The sequence below is a fragment of the Rana temporaria genome, chromosome 1 (assembly GCF_905171775.1).
Source record: "Rana temporaria chromosome 1, aRanTem1.1, whole genome shotgun sequence".
Taxonomy (NCBI): Eukaryota; Metazoa; Chordata; class Amphibia; order Anura; family Ranidae; genus Rana; species Rana temporaria.
The window spans coordinates 209,769,026-209,794,870 of record NC_053489.1 but is presented as its reverse complement, the minus strand read 5'-3'; the positions used below and the strand labels follow the sequence as shown (position 1 = coordinate 209,794,870).

General features: G+C 43.7%; 1 protein-coding gene across 2 annotated transcripts in view; it reads left to right on the top strand.

Annotated features, from left to right (window-relative positions):
* The window catches only part of PI4KA (phosphatidylinositol 4-kinase alpha), a 163,742-nt gene that overhangs the window by 116,086 nt on the left and 21,811 nt on the right, over window positions 1–25,845 (top strand). For both annotated transcript variants that reach the window (XM_040348472.1, XM_040348480.1), the window contains 14 exons: window positions 2,774–2,932; window positions 5,487–5,638; window positions 5,765–5,872; window positions 6,003–6,130; window positions 7,796–7,951; window positions 8,208–8,287; window positions 8,670–8,863; window positions 10,270–10,360; window positions 10,454–10,621; window positions 13,306–13,359; window positions 13,578–13,698; window positions 15,309–15,438; window positions 23,872–23,942; window positions 25,643–25,715. In XM_040348472.1, the coding sequence (XP_040204406.1) occupies window positions 2,774–2,932; window positions 5,487–5,638; window positions 5,765–5,872; window positions 6,003–6,130; window positions 7,796–7,951; window positions 8,208–8,287; window positions 8,670–8,863; window positions 10,270–10,360; window positions 10,454–10,621; window positions 13,306–13,359; window positions 13,578–13,698; window positions 15,309–15,438; window positions 23,872–23,942; window positions 25,643–25,715 (1,685 nt within the window). The remainder of the gene's footprint in view (window positions 1–2,773; window positions 2,933–5,486; window positions 5,639–5,764; window positions 5,873–6,002; window positions 6,131–7,795; window positions 7,952–8,207; window positions 8,288–8,669; window positions 8,864–10,269; window positions 10,361–10,453; window positions 10,622–13,305; window positions 13,360–13,577; window positions 13,699–15,308; window positions 15,439–23,871; window positions 23,943–25,642; window positions 25,716–25,845) is intronic.

The window sequence follows — 25,845 nt, the reverse complement described above, 5'->3', positions numbered from 1 at the left end:
ATAGGCCTGAAACCCCTGGGCCTGGGGCTTTAGATATTTAATTGCCCGTAGAACTTCAGCCTCTGAGATGTTGGCATTAAGGGCATCATGAGCCCTTTCTGGAAGCTTAGGAAGGTTCAGATCATGAAAGAACTGTTTGACTTGATGTAGGGGAAATGGGCCTGGCTTGGCATAGAGTAGGGAAAGAAACTCAGAGAAGCCAGACCAGATCTGTAGAGGATTGAAGTTAAGACACCATGTCCCTGTCAAAAGCCAAACTAGTTCATACGGTTTTCCCACAGAGTTCAGTTTCTTGACTAACATGGGCCCAGGTTTATCAGCACGTGTATAACAATTGTGTTTGGTCCACTGCAGAGCCTTTTCAGCTCGAGAGGCGCGAAGGAGATTTAATTCCGACGCCAGGGTGTCACAAGCCAGAAAGACCAAGGGGTCATGGTCAGACCATGGTGAGGAAGGAATAGAGATATTGCGAACTAGTGGAAGATGATGTACTTCATTCATACCAAAGCTATCACTTCGATTGGATTTGTACGTAAAGTCACGGTCATTAGGATCGAGCTCCCTCCAGACATCTATTAAACTGAAGATTTGGAGAACTGTGCACACTTGAGCCTCTTGCGCCGGGTCATGACAGGAGGTAGCACTTTGCTCATATCGTCTGTCTAGGGCTGAATTGAGGTCAATGTTATAATCGCCCATAAAAAAGAGTAAGCCCTTCAGGTGTTGGAAGACCACTCTACAGAGGTGTGAGAAAAACCTGTGTTGGAAGCTATTAGGTGCATAGTAGGAAACAATGGTAACATCTTGGTCCCAAAAAGTGTCCTGTAGAAGTAAGTACTGACCAGTAAGATCTGCAATCTCCAGCGCACAACTGAAAAGAAGATTGCAAATCACCTCTTCTTTTTTTTTTTTTGTGTGGCAGAGGCAGTATGGAACAATGGATAATTCGGGGAGAGAAACCGAGGAGAGGAGGACTGAGCAAACCTGGTCTCCTGCAAACATACAATATTCACTTGTTGAGATTTAAGGTGGTGAAACACCTTAGATCTCTTAAAGTGATTGTAAAGTCCCGTTTTTTTTCTATAAAAATAATAAAAATGTCATAATCGTCTGCTCTGTTGCAGTGGATTTGCACAGAGCAGCGCGGATCCTTCTCTTGTCGGGTCCCTCTTCTGTGATCCTGGCCCCTCCTTCCTGTCGAGTGCCGCCACAGCAAGCAGCTTGCTATGGGAGCACCCGAGCTGAGGCACAGCTCTCTGTATCCATTCAGACACAGAGCTGCAACCAAGTCCCACCCGCAGTTTCCCCTGATTGGCTAGCTTACTTTAATTGACAGCAGTGGGAGCCAATGGCGCAGCTGATGTGTCTCAGCCAATCAGGAAGGAGAATCTGGCTGAGACACTCGTGGACATTGTTGAGCAGAGAGGGACCTCAGGTAAGTATTAGGGGGGCTGCTGCACACAGAAGGCTTTTTTACTTAATGCATTAAGATAAAAAAACTTTTGCCTTTACAACCCCTTTGAGGGGCGAATTTAAGCCATGGATGTGAATTTTCAGAAGGGTAGTAACCATGGTGGTAAAAAGTGGAAACGCTCATCAGCAAAAAAAAAGCACAACAGAAGCCCCCGTCAATAAGTGGCTGATGTTCAGGCGAGGCCCAGGACCCTGGGAGAAGAGAAGCAAGGGCAAGGGCAAGGGGAAAGAACAAAAGAAAGAGGCAAATGGTAGTTGTAGTCAAAAAACACCAAATAGGTGGAATACATCCCAGCAATAGAGGATGTCCAGGGGGTGGTGGCTCCACCACTGGACACATGGCTGCAAATGTTAGCGCAACAGTAGTGCTAATAAAGCATAAGGAAACTGCAGGCCACAAGCATCGGAACGCTGTATACGCGGGAGGGGTGTGGCCAGGGGAGGGAGGGGCTTGGGGAGATAAGCTCGAAAAGGGGGAAAGAAGAAAGTAGGCTATAAAAAAAAAGCCTCTTGGGGGAAGCAACAGCAACAAACGGAACATTAACAGTAAATGAACGTGGAGTAACAGCAATTTAGGGGAGTCATGGGGAGGCGTAGTGCAAGCACCGTGTCCACATGCCTCCAAGGCCCGCTTGAGTTTCTGAATGACCAATAATCTAAAAAAAATAAATAACCAGAGGCAATAAAACATTAAGAGGGTGGCCTCCACACCACTGCCAATACTCATAAAAGGGAGGTTAGGAAAGGGAGCGGAAAAGGGGTTCGGATGAGGAGGTGGGGGGCGGGAGTGGGAAGAACGCAACAGGGGAAGGAAAGCCAGCCCATACACAATGAAAAGCACTACAAATGGTAAAATACAACAAATCAGGACATGAGAAACACCAGACATTAAGTCAGCATTGGTCAGTCATATTGCCCGCAATAGACCTTAGGGCTAACCAATGTAAAGCAAAAAAGCAGAGCTTAGGCTTAATGATGGCCCATTTATGTATTTGAACTGCGTATTAAGTAATTTACCTGAAGTGCTACTTTAAGCTTTTTCTCTATTTGAACATGCATATATTCACTTGTCTGCCTACTTTATGTCCTTCAGTGGCTGGAAATGGAGCACCATTCTCAAGCTAGGGCAACATCAATATTTAAAAAAAAATCTGTCTTTGTGCCCCTCCATTTGATGAAGCAGAGAGAGATAAAATTACCGTATTATGTGTGAACACATTGCAACATTAAAAAAAAAAATAATAATAAAACCTCTTGTATGATACCTCCTTATCTGCTAACACATATTGTATTGTGACAGTTCATGCGGGAGATGGCTGGAGCTTGGCAAATGACAGTAGAGCAGAAGATTGGAGTGTTCTCACCTGAGCAAAAGGAAGCTGATCCTCTGGCTGCCTCGGAGCAAAGCCAACCTCACCCATGTCCACCGGAAGTGAATCCACACTATATATGGATCGATGTAAGCCACACAATTAAAACGGTTTTATAATTCAGTTACTTTTACTGTTCTTACCGTTTTAAACTAACAAAAGGAAATCTGGGTACTAGAAATTACTGTGCACAAGTTGATCTATGTACTTCCCACTTCAGTAAGATTAAAGCTCACAATGCAGTTTTAAACTGACCGTGCAATCTCTGTACAGTCTCCTTTGCACAGTACTGATGTTTAAACATCAGTATTCCTGGCCACAGTTTCAGGCATTTATTTTGCGCATACACAAGTAAAATAAACTTCTTCAAATTAATATTTTATGCCCATGCATGCATATTTGCATGTATATGTGTGTAAACACGGACCAACAACTCAGATTACACTCATCTATAGGCAGCACGTTTACTCACTTGTGTGTACAGGCACCTTGAAAACAATAAGCTGTACGTGATTCTGCACACAGGATTTGCCACCCCACAGTAACTGTACGTGGGGCGGTTGGCAATCAGTTAAAATAGCTAAAAAATGCAACTGCATATTGATTCAAGAGTAGCCCTGTCATAATAATGTAGTCAGGAGAATTTTTTATCTCATCTGTGGTGATTTCGCCCGATTTAACTACTCTCGTCTCAATATACTGTCACTGCTTACTAAATTCCAGGATAAAGTTAAACATTGGAAAAAAACTCGGACTCTCTATGGTAGGAAGGGCTAACTTGGTGAAGATGATTTACATTTTTAATTATTTGCCTCAACTGCTATACTTTCTCCAAAATGCTCCTATAGTACTGCCTCTCAAGCTTTTTCGGACTATTGCATTTTTAGACAACTTTGGTGGCAAGGATCACCTAGGATCCGCCTAGAACAATTACAAAAATCAAAGGAAACGGGCATAGCATTACTGAACCCCTGCGTGTACTATGTGGCTGCTCAACTTGGGGCCGGCTCTTGAAACCCCGGAATTCCTCCCTGTTCATTATGCTTCACCACACTAGATCAGTTTCACTCCCGGAAAGTTTAGAATCTAAATATTTTGTCAAATCCATCAGTCTCTTCCCTGCATATAGGTTAATGCAAAAAATATGCGGTAAGGTGAAACAGCTACAAGGGGGTAACTGGGTTTACAAAATCTTCTAGCCTTATTTGGAATAATACCACATACCCGGAACTGGCAAAATGTACTTATGCTCTTAAGTTGGGTGCTTATGGTATTAGACACATAAAGCATATCTTTAGAGCTGGCAAATTGCTATCCTTTCCTTTGTTGCAGACTTTGTAGGGTCTACCACAATCCATGTATTTTTACTACTGTATTTGCAGCTGTCCCACGCAGTACAGGCACAAAATCTGCCCTCTGACTTTTACCCAACACCTATTTTTAGGCTGTTGTGGCACAGTGAAATACAGAAGGGTTTTATTTCTAATTTTTATGCTTCCCTACTGCATATTTATTTGGGGGCTTACCCCTGTAAGCCATGGACCTGTGGGAGACCTGATTATAGATAGGATATTGGGGTAGAATGCTGTTGGTTAGTCAATGATAGGGATGAGCTCTGGTGTGTTCGCACAGTCCATGTGCAGAGCCCGCCAGGAAGTCTGCACAGTGCTGCGCTAACCACAGGCAGGGAGACATTTCCCGATCTCTGCAGCCGAGCATCGGAAATATGTCTCCCTGCCTGTGATTAGCGCAGTGCCGTACAGACTTCCTGGCGGTCTCTGCACGTGGACTGTGCGAACACGCCGGAGCTCATTCCTACTCAATGATGATTATTACTATCTGACTTTGGAGTGTGCAATATTAAAGCGGGGGTTCACCCAAAAATCCACTTTTTTACATTAGCTCCAGCATACTGCTAACATCTGCAGTATGCTGTTTTTTTTTTTTTTTTGTAATTATCGTTATATGAGCCCTTGTTTACCGGCTCCGAGCAGGGAATCCTGCGGGGAATGGGCATTTCTAAGCGAAGAGGAGTTGATTGACGGCTGCTAAGGCACGTCACGCCTTCCGAAAATACACAAATTCACACTCGGGCGTTTACGGCGCCTGCGCCTGCCGTGTAGAGCTGACTGCGCAGGCGCCGTAAACACCCGAGTGTGACTTCGGGTATTTTCGGAAAGGCATGACGTGCTTTAGCAGCCCGTCAATCAACTCCTCTTTGCTTAGGAACGCCTATACCCGGAAGTAATCCCCCGCTCGGAGCCGGATAACAAGGGCTCGTATAACGATAAGTAAAAAAAAAAAAAACAGCATACTGCAGATGTTAGCAGTATGCTGGAGGCATATAGCTAATGTCAGAATGTTTATTTTTGGGTGAACCCCTGCTTTAATGCTCTATTGGCACTGTAATTTCTGTTTTCAGCCAATAGGTGGGGCTGTATGTTCTCTCTAGCAAGCTCTATACAGTTGGAAGCTGTGATTGCCTAATTGTTTTCTACTGTTTTGTACATTACAACTTTACCTTCTTTTGTGAGTATTTATGGAACATGTATGCTTGAATGTGTTTAAATAAAACTTTCTTCTGATGTTAAAAGGAAAAAAAGTTTCAGTGTGGAAAACTTTTTTGTGTTGATCTTCTTTTAGTTCCTGATGCAGAGGTTTGAAATCGCCAAGTACTGCAGCTCAGACCAGATTGAGATATTCTCTAGCCTTCTACAGCGCTCCCTCTCTCTGAATATTGGAGCATCAAAAGGCAGCATAAACCGACATGTGGCAGCCATTGGTCCTAGGTTCAAGTAGGTCCTCTTAGTCTTGGTTATATTAAGAGAACACATCAGCTGGAAATGTTTTTTAATTATGGAAGTTGACATATATATTTTTTGACCTTGCAATTTTCCTAAAGAAATATCTCCCCATTTCAGGCTATTGACTCTTGGGTTATCATTACTGCATGCAGATGTGGTCCCAAATTCCACCATTCGTAATGTTCTAAGAGAGAAAATATATTCCACATCGTTTGATTATTTCAGGTATATATATACATGTTTTTTTTCTTTCTTTTTATTTTCAAGACCATGCTTATGAAGACCGCTTGACTTAAAACATATGTTGTTTTGCCAATCGTATTTAAAATATGTTGTGTGCTCTATCCTTGGGTAGTTCTGCGCCTAAATGCCCAACACAAACCGATAAGCAGCTGAGAGAAGATATTAGCATCTTGATAAAGTTTTGGACGGCCATGTTTTCCGATAAGAAGTATCTTACTGCAAACCAGCTGGTTCCTCCAGGTAAAAATACTTTGCTTCATAAAAACCTTTCTGTTTAACATGCATTTTACACTTGATCCAGCATTTTCCTCAACTAATTATTGCAAAAATGGGACTTTTGCAGTGCTCAGCACCTCAGGAATAGACACAGACAGCAAGTTTTTCTTTAAAAATCAAGTTTATTTCATACAAAAGATAAAATATGTAGTTCAAGGTGCAATAGTCATTTAAAACTTGTGTCTTTTGTCAACCTCATCTACTAAGTAAATGAAATATAGCTTTCAGCCCAATCTGAATAATAACAGCAATAGTACAATGTTTAAAGATGGGAGCTGAACAGCTATATAATCTCTGCGCGTTTCACTTAATGAGCTTCATCAGAGACCACTTGTTGTGAACTGGTATGTTTGTACAGAAGAATTGTCCTGCGGTCAGCAGAAGGGAAGGAAGTTAGGGTCAGGCAAATCCAGTCTACAGCACACCTTTGGAGGCATATGCAGGGTAAGACGCCACTGAAAACCATCCCAGTGCTTCAGATGTAGATATGGCTGTGTATGGCCTCATCCAGCGCTGCTCCTCCCATACACCATAGGTGGGTCTGTTTTGAGCGGCGTCTTACCCCACATATGTTTACGCTCCTGAATAGGCACCTGCTCCCACTTTCTTATTACCGTAGGGACACCTGTTATTCTCCAGCTTTGAGTGGCGCTCCAAGTCTATATGTGATCACACCTCCGGAGGCAGGCACAACTATATAGAGTGACGTCACTGCACCTGGGATAATGATTGCAATTAAGGAAAGACAGGAATGTACACTGGCTTCTTAAAAACAGTGTAAGCCACACATAAACCACAGGGGCCAATGTTGAAGCATGGAATCCTTCCCCCGTGAGACAAAGCGCCTAATAATTTCTGTTTTGCCCGAATAGGCACAGACACAGGGGAACTTATTGTTCTAATACAGAGGGGATGGGAGCTTTTAATGTTAAATATGAGAGCAGCAGCAGCGGGAGGGGGGGGGGCGTGGGCTTTCACTGACACCAGCAGACAGTCAGAGAGGGGGGGACATGATGGAGGAGAGGACACAGGAGACAGAGAGCTGGGCTGTGTCATATGACAAAAGCTTGTATGCTGACAACTATGTCAAGGCTCAGCAACCCTGATATATCGTGGTCAAAGTACAGGGGAAGGGCATAGCCAAGCAGGAAAATACATTTATTACAGGTTTTTGGGTTAACGGACGCTTTAAGCTTTGAAAATAAAAGGTAGAAGCTAATTGGTTGCCATGCACAGTTGCTCCAGATCCTGGCTGCTCCAGTTTCCAGTTTTCCAAGTTTTTGGTATATGGTATTTCATTGGCCAGTGGTCAGTGGAGAAGTGCCTGGTTACATTGGCAGCTGTGTGCCAATACATTTGTGGTAGTCAGTTTAGAAGTATATGTTGCAGTGGTGGCAGGCAGAGGGAAAGTGATTAGCAAAGAAGTACATTAGTGCAGTAAAGGTCAGTATAAACAGTGCACTGTTACAGTGGAGATCTGTAAAGAAATGTGTTGATGTGATGAAAGTTTGTGGAGCAGTACACTGGGAAACTATACCCTTGTCAAGGATGACTGGCCTGTTCCCTATTATAAAATATTGTATTTCCTTAATTTTAAGTGGTTAATGCATGTCATTTTTTTTTCTACAGATAATCAAGATCCTTCAGTACATAGTTTGTCTGTTATTGTGGATGTCACTCGCAGCAATTTAGATGTGACGGTGGGTTCTCGACAGCAGACCACACAAGGCTGGATCAACACATACCCATTATCCAGCGGCATGTCTACTATCTCTAAAAAGTCAGGTTTGTGAACCCTACCCATTGCAACTATATCTTTTGTAATATAGAAAAAAATATATATATACGCACTAACAGAAGATTTATTCTGTTTGCAAAGGATGGCACAGTGTCATAGTGATCTGTGCAGTGTAGATCTAGATATAGCTATATAGATCTACACTGTATAAAACACAGTGCCATCCTTTGCAAACAGAATAAATCTTCTGTTGGTCAGTGCGTTTATACCTTAGATTGTAAGGTGACACTCTACTCTTCACAGGGCTAACAAAGAAAACAAACAGAGGGACGCAACTTCACAAATATTACATGAAAAGGAGGACTCTTCTCTTATCTCTGTTGGTATGTGGCTTGTTTTTTTTGTGTTTTAACCATATAAAATCTATATGTGTTTGTTAATTTCTGGTGAATGTTTGTGCCTCTCATTATGTAATTGGTATCCCAGCAAGGGTCCACCACATGCCTTCTTTTAGGCCTCTACTATGTTAGAGATTTTGAGTGGAAATAATGCTGTTGCCCTGCGACTAATTGTTGTATTTGTAACAAAGCAAACATTACATGTTACAAAGGTCACAGGGATCTACACTAATCCCAAACCCTTGAAGCATTGAGCAATCTGCAATTATCTCTTGTTTTTTCTAAACTAAATCTCTTATGTGGCCTAACATTTACTGGAAATTTTGTAATAGCCGTTCTAAACTGTTACTTGTTTGTTCTTTTCTAGGCTACAGAGATTGACCGTCTAACCACCTGGTACAATCCTCTCTCTTCTCCCGAGTTAGAGCTTGATCAGACAGGAGAAAACAGTGTGGCAAACTGGAGATCAAAGTACATCAGCCTGAGTGAGAAGCAATGGAAAGACAATGTAAACTTGGCCTGGAGCATTTCCCCTCACCTGGCAGTCCAGTTACCAACAAGGTGAATGTAACTTATTGACTGTATAGGTATAGAAGTACCTAGTGTGAGGGGGGACAAGCTCGGATGGTAATGGCAGCTGTAAACCATGCACAAGACCGTGACACCCAGGAATAGTCCAAGTAGGGCAGGGGTGCCCAACATTCTGAAAAGCGAGGACCACTTAAGCGACTTGGTAACCGGTCATAGGCCACAATGAGTGGAGCAGATGGATGACAGGTCCATGATGGTTCAGCATATGCAAAGCGGAACAGAATTGGTCCATCCTACTTTTATGGGCCCTCCGATCGGATTCACTCAGATGGAAGGGACGGATCCCCTTCTGTTTTTTTTTTGATGGCTGGTGCTTGATAATTCGAGGGGGGGGGAATCAGCACCCTAACCAACCCCCCCCCCCCCCCAAATGGCAGATGAGTCCCTTTCCCACCCAGACTGCCACGTATCCACCATTTAAGGGCCACTTCTTTCCCCCAGCCTCTGCTGCTGTCCTTGCAGCAGAGCGGTGTGGGAGCTGTGAAAGGGGGCAGAGGACACCGCTGTGGGGGGTGATGTGAAAGGGAACATAGGATACAGCTGGGGGGAGTGATTTGAAGGGGAGGTCAGGGGAAACTGTGATGTGAAATGGTGAGATTAACTGAGACTGGAAGTAACGGAAAATCCAATTTGTCCAGTTGTTACAGGACCAGGAGTAGAATGTCCAATGGAGACATTTGTCCTGGTAGAAACTGTTTCTTTCCCTCACTTTGAAGTGATATCCTCTCGCTGTCTATTAAGTCTACAGCACAGGTCATTTCAGTGAAATATCCCCTATAAGGATCAGATGATAACAAAAAGCTGACAATGGCCTTACTTATTCTGTAGTCTGTCAAATAAAATGTGTTTCCCTTTAGATATACCAGCTATAGACCCAAGTTTGCTGCCATAGATTGCTCATAGAATGAGCCCCCTGTTAGAATAAATGACCAAAATGTTGTAGAAATGTAATAACCTGCTAGCGTTATTTTTTTTGTTTATCTTTAAGGCTTCATTTCCATGGACGTTTTTGGACGTTTTTACAGCCACTTTTCTGAGCATTTTTTGCAGCTTAAAAACAGCTCTCCATGTAAGTCTATGGCCTCATGCCCACCATGACGTTTTTGAGCTGTAGATGGCTGAGCCGTTTTTAAGCTGCAAAAAAAACCAGGACCAGTGCGTTCTGAAGCTCCAGAGTAGAGCTGTAAAAACGCCAGACGTTAAAAAACGCTACCGCAGCGTTTTTGAGCTCCAGCTCAAAAAAAAAAAAAAACATGTACAGGCGTTTTTAAGCTGTAAAAAAGGCCAAAGAAAGTGGCTGTAAAAACGTCCATGGAAATGAAGCCTAAAGATTTTACTTGCTAGTGACATTTACCATTCCAAATACTCATTTGCAGATTTAAAAACACTGAAGCCATTGGAGGAGAAGTGACTCGCCTAGTTAGACTGGATCCAGGTGCTGTCAATGACATCCCAGAAGCTATAAAAGTAAGTGTTTTGGTGTTCTATTATGAGGTCATGTTTAATAATGAATGTAATTTAATGAATTTAGAGCAAATTATTATTCTTTTTCACTTGCAGTATTTGGTAACGTGGCATACGATCGATGCTGATGCCCCTGAACTCAGCCACATTCTTTGCTGGGCACCAACTGATCCACCCACTGGGCTTTCTTACTTCTCCAGCATGTATCCTCCACATCCACTAACTGCACAGTATGGAGTTAAAGTTCTACGATCATTCCCACCGGTATTGTATTTGTAGATTTTCTTTCTCTTGATTGTATGTTCTACGGCTCAGTACATTTGCTTTTCTAGTTACCTTGACTAATATTTTTTTATAAAATTTTTCTAAGTGCGGTTATTTCCTTAAGCGCTTGCTGAGTGCCAAAAGCAGTTTTACTTCTACAGGGCAGCGGCTTTGCACTGAATCACATATATATATATATATATGTGATGCTGCACTTTCGCCTGCAGGGGGCATACTCACAAGCTGCTTCTGCTGTGATTATTCCCTGCAGAAGCTGATCTGCGGATGCTGGGCACTCGGGCCCAGATTCACAAAAGAGATACGACGGAGTATCTCAGATACTCCGTCGTATCTCTCAGAGTATCTATGCGACTGATTCATAGAACCAGTTACGCATAGATAGCCCTAAGATCCGACAGGTGTAATTGTTTTACACTGTCGGATCTTAGGATGCAATACCTCGGCCACCGCTGGGGGGAGTTTGCGTCGTAAACCAGCGTCGGGTATGCAAATTAGGAGTTACGGCGATCCACGACGGTTTTTCGCGTTCGCTACGTCGCTGCTAGTCTAGTTTACCGTCGCAAAGTTAGTCGTCGTTTTGGGTGCCCTAACTGTACACAGCACACGTATGTGCTGTATGAAGTATGGCCGTCGTTCCCGCGTCGAAATTAAAAAATTCACGTTGTTTGCGTAAGACGTCCGGGAATACGGAAGTACGCTCCTTACGCCGGAGGCCGCCGGCGTAGGTTTTCATTGCAAGTGCTTTGTGAATCAGGCACTTGCGATGAAAACTTGCGGCGGTGTAACGTATCTACGATACGTTACGCCGCCGCACTTCTACGTGAATCTGGCCCTCGATGTCCACCGGCACCCAGAGACTCTGAACGAAGAACAAAAATATATATTGCAGTCTACTAGTCCTTAGATGTAATTGCTGGGTTCATTTTCATTTTCCAGGCTTAGAACCTTTTTAGCGATTATAGAAAACATCTGTTGATCTTTCCAGAAATTCAGTGTCCTTGTCGTTTCCTGCAAGCTGAATTTAAAGCTAAAAATGATAATATATATAAACAAAATCCGAGGATTGGTGCAGTCATGCAAAAACCCATTAAAAGTACCTAGTCCAAGGTATTGCACAAAAATAATTCCAAATGCAAAAAAGAAATTAGCCTCTTGCCAGACATGAAGATCTTATTACAGGGTCTGACCACGCATCAGTGAGAATCCCCTCACTATGGATATGGAAAATGACTCCCTTCAGAGGACCCACATGGCAATTTGACCTTCAATAAGTAACTCTGGGTCTCGCAACAAATCAGATGTCATACACCAATCATAAGCAAGTGTGATAAAACAGCAAGCATTCAATGTGTATATCATCCTGCTCCCCCCATGGGGGATGTACAATACAGTGAGTGCAGTTGTTAATTATTATTTTTAGGCAGTTAGACATATCGCAGATAATCTTCTTTAAATATGTTTGATGTCCATCCTGGTTGACCATCAAGGCTTCCTCCATAGATACAGTGGAGTGGGTAGGTATAACCACCCTAAGACAGGAAGTGTGTTGTACTCAGGATCACCGGGTAAAAATAAAGAAACAAAAGCCTGAAAAAAATATAAATTTGAGGCTGGGTTCATACTATCCCTTCCAGGGGCCTCTGATCCCTCCTGTATTGAATTGTATTGTGACTGTCCTGTCTTCCCTGATGTTGTAAACAGGGGTGACAAACACAATTTCATCGTGGGTCGCATCAGCATTATGATTGCCCTCAAAAGGGCCAGTTGTATATGTAAGATTAGATGTCCAGCGCCTCCCCTCCCCTTACATTAGATGTCAAGAGCCACCCCACCATCAGCAGTTGAGTCCCACCACTCTCCCTTACATCACAGTGCACCCCCCTTTCCTTATGCTGCTGCTGGGAAGAAGCTGGATGCATTGCTTGAAAGCAGAAAGTAATAGTCTGGAGTAGGACCAGAGGAGGGCTGGAGCTCTCCTGAAGCTGCAGGAGAGGTGCGAGGGCCACATGAAATGGCCTGGAGTGTCGGATTCGGCCCGCGGGCCTTGTGTTTGTCACCTGTGTTGTAAAGTGCTGGGTGTTCACACCCATGCGATCCGATTCCTACACCATTTGACAATTTACACTGTGATATGTGAACAGATTTGGGGGTCTTGTTAACTTTCTGTTGGCATCTGCAGCTGTTTGCATAGGGCAGTGTGAACCACTGGCCGTTGACATGCGATACGGGTTCTCGCATCACATAATTGTGAACCAGGACTCAATATTGTGCTTCTTATCCACTTGAAGGAAAAGTGCACAGGTGAAATGTTTACAAAGTGGCACAACTTAGTAACACATCTATGTGGTGTACTTTAACAACTTGCACCCCAATATATATATAGCTTGAAGAGAAATAAATTTAGCTATTTTCACAATTGCTACATAATCATTTATTATGTTTTTGTGGCTTTAATATTTGTATATATCATATCTGCCTATATCTCTGTATATCCACTCTGACAAGTGGACTTTTGCTTATGTTTTTTTTTTTTCATCATCTGTTCTATTTTAATTGTTCATATTTTGATAGGGTTACCTTTCTTCCCTCTATTTCCCTTTCTTTATAATATGGTAACATTTACTGTGCTGGCCTTCAAATTTTTTGTTTTATTTTTCTTACAGGATGCCATCCTATTTTACATTCCACAAATTGTTCAGGCTCTGCGGTATGACAAGGTGAGTGCTATTTCCTGCAACAATCAACAATTTTCCAGCATGTATGTTTGACAGAAGCTGATGAAACAATCAGCTTTTGTCGAATGATGGCCACACACCAATCTAAGTTTTGGCTGGTGCCTGCTGAACTGACCAAATCCATCAATCGCCAGCTTTATTATAATGTGTGCTGCTTTGTCTTTTGGATTGTAATGACACAAAGTTTATTGTACACTCAGATGGGTTATGTCCGGGAATACATACTATGGGCAGCTGCAAAATCCCAGCTTCTTGCTCATCAGTTTATATGGAACATGAAGACCAACATTTTTTTAGATGAAGAGGCACATCAGAAGGATCGTGAGTAAATGATTACTTTTTGTTTTCTTTGTACAAAATTATCTCAACAGAATCTATCCCATGCATTAGAGAGAGTAATATGTGCTATGATGTGCGCTATATTATACATCATGTATCTTTAATCTCCTATAACGTTTATTTACCTAACTGTTTATTTTGGTAGCAGCAAACAAAGGGTACAATGGAGATATATATACAATGGGCCATATCATTTGGCACCAAGGACATATTCTATACAGACATAGAAAAACTGCACATCATGTAAAAAGATAATACAGTCAGCCAGAGCATTTATATAAATCTCGCTCTCTCTCCCTCCTCACTGGGCAGATTGGTAGCAGCAGGAGCCATTGGCTGTCAATCAAATTCTGTATTGGGGCAAGGCCAAGCTGCTCTGACTGGGTCTATAGATGTAGACAAGGCAGCTCGGGTTGGGCCTGCATGAGTACCCCAATAGGAAGCTTCCAATGAGGGCGAGAAGCCAAGAGTGCTCGGGGAACATTCCAGAAAAAGAGGATTCCTTTACCTTAGTGCAGTCTTCCTTCACTTACCTCATCCTTCGATTTTGCTTTTAAATGTCCTTATTTCTTCTGAGAAATCCTCACTTCCTGTTCTTCTGTCTGTAACTATACACAGTAATGTGAGGCTTTCTCTCTGGTGTGGAGCCTCTTGAGGGGTGAGGGGGCGAGCAGGAGTGTCAGGACACTCTCTACTTTGCATATAAAGGAGCTGTGTGTTAGTGGGCATCCTGACACTCCTGCTCGCCCCCTCAAGAGGCTTTCTCCACACCAGGGAGAAAGCCTCACATTACTGTGGTGAGTTACAGACAGAAGAACAGGAAGTGAGGATTTCTCAGAAGAAATAAGGACATATAAAAGCAAAATCGAAGGATGAGGTAAGTGAAGGAGGACTGCACTAAGGTAAAGGAAGCTATTTAGGGAATTTTTTTTTTTACCTTCACAACCCCTTTAACCCATACCAGTGATATTGCCATACATCTGCATCCAAGGTCTGTGTGAATATCTAAAGACATAAACTTTTTAGTTTTGGATAGAGTGGAGAGGGGTTTTGTATCGCATAAGAAGAGAAGAATTACATATGCTTGTCCCAAAGACACAATATGAAATAATAGAAAATCTCTCCAAAATAAAGAAAAACCCCTCTTTGACAGTTGCCACTGGAATAAGTGTCCCCAATAAAAAAATAAACATTGCTGTTCTAGTGACAACTAAAAATACATGGGTAAATCTCTCCAAAGAGGACACATTGGTAAAAACCTGACCGTTTCTTAACCCGTCACCACTCAAAACACTAACAGAGTTTATTTTGTAGTGCATCTATCTAGTAAGTACTTTCTGATGGGTAATAGACACTTTACAATGTTATCGGAAAATGGAGCTGCTTAGTTTTTTAGTTCTCTATATTTAGTGGCATACTTCTTAATTTTGGCGCTTATAGCCATTTTGTCCAAATGTATCCTTGCAAAACTTTAAATTTAGTTACAAAAAGGGCGACGTTCTAAAAACCTAACCATACAAATATTGTAGTTGCAGCCATTTATCTCTCTTTGCATTGTAATCCTGTTCATGTGCTTCATGCCTTATCTGCAGCTGACATTGGAGATCTGCTGGAACAGCTGGTTGAGGAAATTACTGGATCCCTGTCTGGGCCTGCCAAAGATTTCTACCAACGAGAGTTTGATTTTTTTAATGAAATAACCAACGTCTCAGCAATCATTAAGTAAGCCTTTTACACAATATTTTTTCTTAGAACCTATAATTACAGTTAATGGCAGACCTGGGCTTATTCACACTGCAGTGAAGTGAACTACTATGCATGTGTTGCAGTGCGTTAAACAGGTTTTCAGACTGAATTGGCTAAATTGTTGCATCACAACCACAGGCAACAATGCATGAGTGTGTATGTGTGTTTTGAGGTGCTTTAGGTGCCATTGACAATGACTGGCACCACAGTGCACCAAAGCTTGTAACATACTATATCAGCCTTTCTCAACCTTTTTACCGCTGGGGAACCCTAAAAAATTTTTTCAGGTGTCGGGGAACCCCTGATAAAACCCAATAATTGGGGGTCAGTGGGAACAATGCCCCTCACTTTGGTGGTCAGTGAGAAGAATACCCTTTTTTACAGTAGTGGTAAGAATGCCCCCCTTACAGAGAACTATGAAGATCATTGGTGTAATACCACTGGCTCCTCCAAGTGGAATTGGCTCAGAACTATGTAGGCACCATCAAACAGGAGCTAAATCAGCCATAGCTCAAGGAACCCCTAGCCACCTCTGGAGGAACCCTAGGGTTCCACGGAACCCTGGTTGAGAATGGCTGTACTATATGTTGCCACACGTGTGAATGGACCCTTTTGTAAAATATGTGACTTATTTCCCCATTTCCTAAGTTGATGTATATGCAAGCAAATTGGTTTCTACATGTCTGGGAAAACAGAGTGTAACCCATTTACAAGGTTCCCTAGTTTTTAATGCTACATAATTCACACTGGATTCACGTTTGCGTATTGCAATAATGCACAAAACTGGCTGTCATCAGCCCCAATGAACCTTACCAGCACACCACAATGCATGCCTGTTTCAGCAAACTGTCTGTGTGCTGTGGTGCAGGTGTGCTAAAAATGTTCTGCTGTGTTGAAAAATGTCCTTGCTGCAACGCATGAAGATTCAACATAAGGCACCACAAATGTGTGAATTCAGTTGTTTTCTTGAATGCAGTAAACGGCAAGCATTACAAAAAAATGTACACCGTTGTTTACCAAAATCTTGGCATCTAGGCTCCAGAGACACCTCCCGAGCCTGATACACCTGGATCAAGTGGGCTTTGTCCCCTTGAGGGAAGCCCGGGACAATACCATTAAGGTACTCAACCTGATACACATGGTGACTACCAACAAAACACCGAGTCTGTTGGTTGGAACGGACGCCGAAAAGGCGTTCGATCGGGTGGACTGGCGGTTTATGATGGCGACCCTGGAACATGTAGGGATTGGAGAAATGATGAGAAATTGGGTGGCGGCGATATACACTGGTCCGACGGCGCGAGTAAGAGCTAACGGGGTTCTATTAGACTCATTCCCGATAACTAATGGGACGAGACAGGGCTGCCCCCTTTCGCCCCTTTTGTTCGCTCTGTCACTAGAACCATTTCTGTGCCATGTCCGGCTGAATCCTGACATCAAGGGCGTCGCTACCACGAACGCACAATATAAAGTATCCGCTTATGCAGACGACCTACTTTTCACCCTCACAGACCCCGACACCTCCCTCCCAGCCCTTTTCCGGGAATTCGATAATTATGGTAAACTCTCCAATCTAAAGATACAACCTGTCAAAGTCGGAGGCCATGGGTATAGGGATCTCACAACACCACCTTACCCGGCTTAAGACGGGATTCGGTCTGAGGTGGACGGCAGTGGCGCTCAAATATTTAGGGACTTTCATCCCTCCCACACTCTCGCACCTCTACCGACTGAACTTTCCACCCCTTTTGACAGAGGTCCGGAAATTGTTAACTCAGTGGACTAGCGGACTGCACTCGTGGGTGGGCAGATGTAACATTTTAAAAATGACGATCCTTCCCAAATTTCTGTACCTCCTGCAGGCCCTCCCGATTCGCATCCCTGGGGATTATTTTAAACAAATACACTCAGCGTTCATTCACTTTCTCTGGGCGGGGAAAAAGTCACGGGTACACAGATCAGTTCTGTCCCTCCCTAAAATACATGGGGGCTTGGCCCTACCGGACATTCGGACCTACTATCACTCAATACATTTGGTGAGACTGATTGGTGCCGTCACGGGCATAATAAGCTGTGGACGACAATAGAACAGGATCAGATCGACATCTCCTTGCGCCGCGCACCGTGGTGCTCCGCCCCACTCCCTCCCGCGACCAGAAGCCACCCCTTAATAGGAAACACAGTTAGGGTCTGTGCGGACCTTATGGCTCGACGGTCCCTGGCCTCTGGGGACTCCCCTCTCAGACCTATTATTGGTCACCCCCTCTTCGGTCCGGGATTACGGGATAGGAGGTTTCTTAACCTCATGAGGGATGGCCTCTTTCAGGCATCCCATTTCAGTGCGGGGGGGGGAAATGGAGGTCGGCAGCGGAACTGACAGACCCTAACGGCGCCTACCGTCTCGATTTTTTGAGAGCGAATCAGCTGACTCACTTTTTAAGTAGCATCCCTGCCCCCCCGACGAGACAGGTACCAATGACTGAACTGGAGGCGATGTGCGAGGAGTCTGGAGTGCTTCCACACGCTCTCTCCCTACTGTATGCCATGCTGATAACACCACCTGGAGGATATCGGCTGCCAGCCCTGGAAAAATGGGAAAGGGACCTGAACACACAGTTCTCGCCCGCCAAAAAACAATCCATACTTCACTTCACACACAAATCCTCCCTATGTGCAAACACACAGGAGACGAATTACAAGATTCTCTCCCGCTGGTACAGGACCCCAGACCTCCTAAATAAGCTGTTCCCCAACACTGTTGGCGTCTGTTGGAGATGCCAGCGGGATAGGGGCACCTTACTACATGTCCTTTGGACCTGCCCACGGATCAGGGGCTTCTGGGGAGAGGTGCGACGGATCGCCCAAAAATTCACAGGATACGTGGTACCAGATGACCCGGGTTACTTCCTCCTGCACGCAACCAATATGCCATCAGGGGTCTACAAGAAATCCGTGGTTCGCCACCTCCTGGACGCGGCCAAGGCCTGCGTACCTCTCCGATGGAAGTCACCTCACCCTCCGACTATTGCTTTTTGGCTACGTAAGGTGGACGAGATCAGCCGAATGGAGGACTTGATACTCTCTAGCCAACAACGCCACGAGACATACTCTGAGACATGGCAACTTTACAACATTTTTAAATACTCGGATGAGGGACAGAGCCTCAGAGAGACCGAATGCCCAGTGCCAAACCAATGACAGGTATATTGCCTGTTCCTTATGTTGCCCTATATGTACATGAACGACTTAGACTATAGCTACGCCCCCTTGGGGCGCTTTACACCGACCCTGCTCGTGCAGACACCACCACCCCCCCCCCTCTCCGCCTCTCTTCCCCCCTCCCTGTCTTCACTCTGATAAACCTTTCTATACCCCTCTCTAACTTTTACTCTATCTTTTCTATTGAAAATGGAAAACGGATCTGGAAGTCGGTCCGATCGAACCCCAATGCCAGGGCAGCGGGGGGCAGCTGTATCCTCTTAGAGACAAATCCCGAAAGCTCCCAGTTATGCCTTACTATCCCACTGTGACATTATTTGTATAACCAAAGGCCTACAAGTATCTCTGTGACTGTGTTTGATTTATACTCTTGCTACTGTAACTTGTGTATATTGGTGGTCCGCGAGGACTGACTTTTTGATGAGAAAAAAAAAAAATGTACACCTTTTTGATTTTGAATGCCAGATCAGCACAGTTGTTTTTGTTTGTTAAAGTGTATATATTCTTTAAGTTGTGTATAGAGCCAGAAGGGTTGGCTCCTTTGAAACATTCCGCATCTCTATTTGTCCTGGTAACCATTATCACCAGGTTAAGAAAGGTCTTTCAAGGGGGGTTATCTTTTCTGGTGGGTTTCCCTACTCTGGCCAAAACACCACAAAAAATAGTTTACAATAAATATACATGCTAGGCTTTCTAACTATTTAATATTTTTTTTGTTCTGAGCCGGACAATTATAATTAATAAGCAAAAATCTTAAATGCCTCAAAATAAACGGCCATTAACCAGTTCCCGACCCCCGCATGTACATGTACGTCCACAATATGGCACGTACAGGCACATGGGCGTACACGTACGTCCTCGCCTATTAGCGGGTGGGGGGTCCGATCGGGACCCCCCCCCCGCTACATGCGGAGGTCGGGTCCGCTCGGGGAGCGATCCGGGACCACGGCGCGGCTATTTGTTTATAGCCGCTCCGTCGCGATCGCTCCCCGGAGCTGAAGAACGGGGTGAGCCGTGTGTAAACACGGCTTCCCCGTCCTTCACTATGGCGGCGCATCGATCGCGTCATTCCCTTTATAGGGAAGACACGATCGATGACGTCATTCCTACAGCCACACCCCCAAACAGTTGTAAACACATACTAGGTGCACCCTAACTCCTACAGCGCCACCTGTGGTTAACTCCCAAACTGCAACTGTCATTTTCACAATAAAGAATGCAATTTAAATGCATTTTTTGCTGTGAAAATGACAATGGTCCCAAAAATGTGTCAAAATTGTCCGAAGTGTCCGCCATAATGTCGCAGTCACGAAAAAAATTGCTGATCGCCGCCATTAGTAGTAAAAAAAAAAAAAAATAATAAAAATGCAATAAAACTATCCCCTATTTTGTAAACACTATAAATTTTGCGCAAACCAATCGATAAACGCTTATTGCGATTTTTTTTACTAAAAATAGGTAGAAGAATACGTATCGGCCTAAACTGAGGAAAAAAAATGTTTTTATATATGTTTTTGGGGGATATTTATTACAGCAAAAAGTAAAAAATATTGCTTTTTTTTCAAAATTGTCGCTCTATTTTTGTTTATAGCGCAAAAACTAAAAACCGCAGATGTGATCAAATACCACCAAAAGAAAGCTCTATTTGTGGGGAAAAAAGGACGCCAATTTTGTTTGGGAGCCGCGTCGCACGACCGCGCAATTGTCTGTTAAAGCGACGCAGTCCCGAACTGTAAAAACACCTTGGGTCTTTAGGCTGCATATTGGTCCGGGGCTTAAGTGGTTAAAATTGAATTTAAAAAATTGAGGATTAGATAATTGCATTGGATTTTCTACTTTTCTGTCTTCTAACCAATAATATATGTGTGTATGTTTGTACGTATGAATATATATAATGTATGTGTGTATGTGTATATATATATATATATATATATATATATATATATATATATATATATATATATATATATATATATATATATATATATATATATTTACACACAGTTGGGTCCATATATATTTGGACACAGGCACAATTTGAGTTTTTTTCTGGCATATATTCAATATAGTTATATAATGGATATGGGCTGAAAGTGCACACTTTTGGGTTTAATTTGAGGGTATGTACATCCAAATCGGAGGAAGGGTTTAGGTATTGCAGCCACCCCCCCTTTTCCAAGGGACCAAAAGTAATTGCACAATTGAATCAAAAGCTGTTTCATGGCCAGGTGTGGGCTACTCCATTGTTATTTCTTCAGAATTTAAGCAGGTAAAAGGTCTGGTGTTGATTCTAAGGGTGTTATTTACTAAAGGCAAATCCACTTTGCATTACAAGTGCAAACTACACTTGAAATTGCACTGAAAGGGCACTTGGAAGTGCAGTCGCTGTAGATCCAAGGGGGACATGCAAGGAAAATAAAAACTAGCATTTTAGCTTGCACATGATTGGATAATAAAATCAGCAGAGCTTTCCCTCATTTCAGATCTTCCCCAAAGTGGATTTTCCTTTCGTAAATAACCCCCGAAGTGTGGTATTTGCATTTGGAGACTATTGCTGTGAACTTACAGTAGGTGACCGCGATATTGTGTCAATCTCGCTCCTTTTCTCGGCGAGATTGACCACCTACGAGCCCCGTCGCGGGAGCCAGCTCGCCGCAAAGGGGAAAAGGCCGACATAGAAGCGAAGGGGATCCGGCTTGGATTCCCGCCAATTCTGGATGCCGTGTTTGGTATGAATCATGAGGGGGAACTCCATGCCAAATAAAAAAAACAAAAAAAAACGGCATGGGTTCCCCTCCAGGAGCATACCAGGCCCTTAGGTCTGGTATGGATTGTAAGGAGAACCCCCCTACGCCGAAAAAACGTTCCCCCAATAATGTTCTCCCACAATCCATATCAGAGCACGCTGCCCGGCGTGGGGACGAGTGAGCGCCCCCCCCCCCCCCCCGAGCCGTACCAGGCCGCATGCCCTCAACATGCGCCCTGCGGCCCCCCTACCCCAAAGCACCCTGTCCCCATGTTGATAAGGACAGGGCCTCTTCCCGACAACCCGGGCCCTTGGTTGTCGGGGTCTGTGGGCGGGGGGCTTATCGGAATCTGGGAGCCCCCTTTAATAAGGGGGCCCCCAGATCCCGGCCCCCCACCCTAGGTGAATGAGTATGGGGTACATCGTACCCCTACCCATTCACCTGAAGGAAAAGTGTCAATAAAACAAAAACACAACACAGGTTTTTAAAATCATTTATTAGTCAGCTCCGGGGACCTCTCCGCTCTCTGGGGGTCGTCTTCTGACTTCGGGGGTCGTCTTTCGTCTTCTCCGGTGTCGTCTCGGCGCTCCCCGGTTCTTCTCCGGTGCCTTCTTCGGGGCTGGCCGTCGCTATCTTCTTTGAAGCTCTTTTACTAGCGGCAACCAGCCCAGTCTTCTTTGTCGCCTTCTGCCTCCCACTTTAAAATGGATCATCACCATCCAACAGGATCAACTGGTACAGGGGCTCCAACACAGGTCATAAAACACAAGAACAGCAGTAAATAGTGTAATCCTGTTTATTTACCGCAAAGTTGCCCATACACCAGAAGACCCCTTAAACCTAACTACGTTCATCAATAATAATCACATAAGCATAAAAGAGTGACCCAAGAGGGCACTATCGTCAGTATACATCCGTCCAGGAGAAAGCGTGCCTGGTGGGCATTGATAGGTGGCACTTGTGGGGATTGATAGGGGGCACACATGGGCATTGATAGGTGGCACTGGTGAGCACTGTGGGCATTGCAGGTGGCACTTGCAGGGGGTACTAACTTTACGGAGGATGCAGATTTGCCTCCTTCCTCCTCGTGACCGATGTCCCTTACACATGAGCAGGTGAACAGCTTTTTTTTTTCTTTTTTTTCCTTGCGCTATCAGCGCGAGGAGAGAAAAAAAACGATTACCGGCTTTTGTTTACATCACGTGATCAGCTGTCATTGACTGACAGCTGATCACGTGGTAAGGGGCCGGGACCGTCATTCGGCTATATCGCGGGCGCCAAGTGGTTAAGGATGAGCCAAGGCGTGTTCTCAACCCGGACCTGCAGAGCCTGCTCGGAAGTCAGCACTGGGACAGCGCTAATAGCAGGCAATGCCCCTTTTTCCGGACCTGCGGCTGCAGAGATCGAAAAATGTCTCACTGCCTGTGATTAGCGCTGTGCAGTGGCAACTTCCTGGCGGGCTCTGCATGTGCAGGTTGCAAACATGCCTGAGCTCATCCTTACTTTTAATAAACACAGAACCGGTTGGAACTCCGCTTTAAGCAATTATAGCAACAGTTCTTTTCCTTTTGAAGTAAATATTTTACATAAATAAACATAGAGAATGGTAAACACGCCCGTCAATGTTGAATTGTTTATCTTTGCTGGAAAACTTGATCTGTTATAGGAAGTTGAAAAATAACAGACTTACCTCCTGGATCACCAGGTAAAAATAAAGGAAACAAATAATTTTAAAAATGCCGCCTCCGCGTTTAAGGATTGGTAGGCTGCAATATATTACATTTTTGCTTTTGGGTTTACATGCACTTTAATCTTTTTTTTCTGATTTTATTACAACTTTAATTGCCTATTAAGCAATTTATTTTGCCTCAGTAAGAAACCTAGCACCAGTTAAACTAAGTTAAATATGTTAAGTGGCACAATGTGTTTAAAGTTCAAGTCTCTCTGATAATAGTTGGAACACACAGTGGGAGCTGAGATGTTTATGTCTAAGAAATCCCACCGCACATTCCCCCCTATGTCTTATAAACCTGACATTAAAGTTTAATTACTCCATCAAAAGTGTGCAGGAAAACCTGGTCCAATTGGGGGGAGCAGATTATCTTTTCCCTCCAGAATCATTAACTAAATGAAGTGCATCCAGGCACAAAACTGTTTAATCTGGAAAAAAGTTGACTCTAATTACTTGTACAATATTGAACCTTAGGGAAATCTTTGTTTTAGTCCCCATCTACTTATAACCTGGAAGGAGTTGGCCTATAATTCTCCCAGCTGATTGGAGCTAAAGACTCCTGTATAACCTGGCAGATGGAGACTCATGGGGAAAGCTAGGACCTAGCAGCTGTCGTGATACAAGTTGTCATATAGTTTACTGTATATCTGGATATCTACAGTATTGCAGTGTGAAGATTATTCCTTTTAATGTCACTATTTTACCTGCCAGGCCGTATCCTAAAGGAGATGAACGGAAGAAGGCTTGCCTGAGTGCTCTGTCTGAAGTAAAAGTCCAGCCAGGTAAGGCTCATATGCATTGTGTTGATCATGTCTACGTACATGCCAAAAGGGCATAAGGCTCTTAAATGGGGGGGGGGGGTCCTGCAGCTGGACAAGTAAGTGCTCTTGGTAGCCCTGCTGGTATCCCTGGATATCTAGTTGCTACATCCCCCCCTTCAATCCCCATCCCCACTTCACTACTCCTTTTCATCCCCTTTTGGTTCAGACAACTTGGTCTTGTACTGGTCAATGTACTGGAACTGCAGGCGGCTTGACTGTCTCTCCTGCATTGGTTGACACACTTGTAAGGTATCCCTGTAAGGGTTCAGCCAGAAAATTCCACAGCCTTGGCATACATAAATCATTAAGGAGACACCAGAAGTTGGCCAGGAGGAATCTGATCTGGTCATGGGCGGAGCTATGTTCGTGGTTCACATTCCAGGAGTGGAAAATTGGCAGGTGTACTTTGTGGTGGAGTAGCTTATGGGCAATAACTTGCATATAAGCCTTAAAAACGGGGACTTTTGATTTTTCATGTTCGGGTCCCATAGACTTTAATAGAGTTCACAGCTCAGGTCTGAACTTTTTCTCTGTTCGGAAGTTATATTGCGAACCGAACCGAGGGGTGTTCGGCCTATCACTACCTCTGGGATGATTTTTCCTTAATTCTCTTTATTTGTAATGGTCATACAGGGAAACGGGTAGAACAGTTGTCCAGGAGACTGGAAGGTACAGACAGTAATTTTACCTTTGTCAGATGCTCTAACCCACAGGTGTCGAACACAAGGCCCGCTGGCCGAATCCGGCCCTCCAGGCCATTTCATGTGGCCCTTGCACCTCTCCTGCAGCTGCAGCTCTAGTCATCCTCCAGACCCTTACTTTCTGCTTTCAAGCAATGCATCTAACTTTTTCCCAGCAGCAGCATAATGAAAGGGGGGTGCACTGTGATGTAAGGGAGAGTGGGTGACTCAACTTCTGATGGTGGGGTGGCTCTTGACATCTAATGTAATAGGAGGGCATGCGCTGGACATCTAATCTTACAGATACAACCGGCCCTTTTGAGGACAATCATAATGCTGATGTGGCCCACAATAAAATTTAGTTTGACACCCCTGCTAATCCTTCAACACTCTGCTGCCTTTATATCCCCTCTTTCTTCCATTGAGGGTATATCTTCCCAATGTTGCACACAGCAATTAAAACCAAACAGTGGCACTAACCGTTCTCCGCTTTAAATTTAACTGGAGTTGGATTTAAAGTAGAACTATAGGCAAAACTTTTTTTCATTTTGGATAGAGCAAGGGAGGGTTATAACCCATATCAGTTCTTTTTTTCCCATTGGGGAGATTTCCCTTCACTTCCAGTCCTATAGCCCAACGGGAAGTGAGAGGAAATCTCTCCAAATAAAGGGACTACCTTGTGGACCCCCCCACCCAGGTCACAAGAACTAGTGTTCCTTTTGGAAGATATCCTCTCTATTACCTATTATCTCCTTAACAGGAGCACAGACCGCAATAAAAACTGACAGGTTTTCAAATCCCTCTCTACTTTATCGGGAAAAAAAGAAAACGTTTTACCTTTCGTTTATTTCACTGTAGTCAGACCTATACTTTTGATGGGTATCTGAGCTTTACTTTTTTGATGCACTAATAATATTCCTATATGTGCTTAAAATCAGTACAACTTTGTGGTGCATGATCTTCATTTGCTTCAATTTGTAGGTTGTTATCTGCCTAGTAATCCAGAGGCCATCGTCTTGGATATTGATTACAAATCTGGAACTCCCATGCAGAGGTGATATATGTAGAAAATTATTATTTCTTTTTTCTCATTTTGACAAAAGTATTAATATGTGTACAGTATTTTAATGCATTGACTTTAAAAAATACATTGTTATATCCAGATGGTAAAAAGAGAAACTATA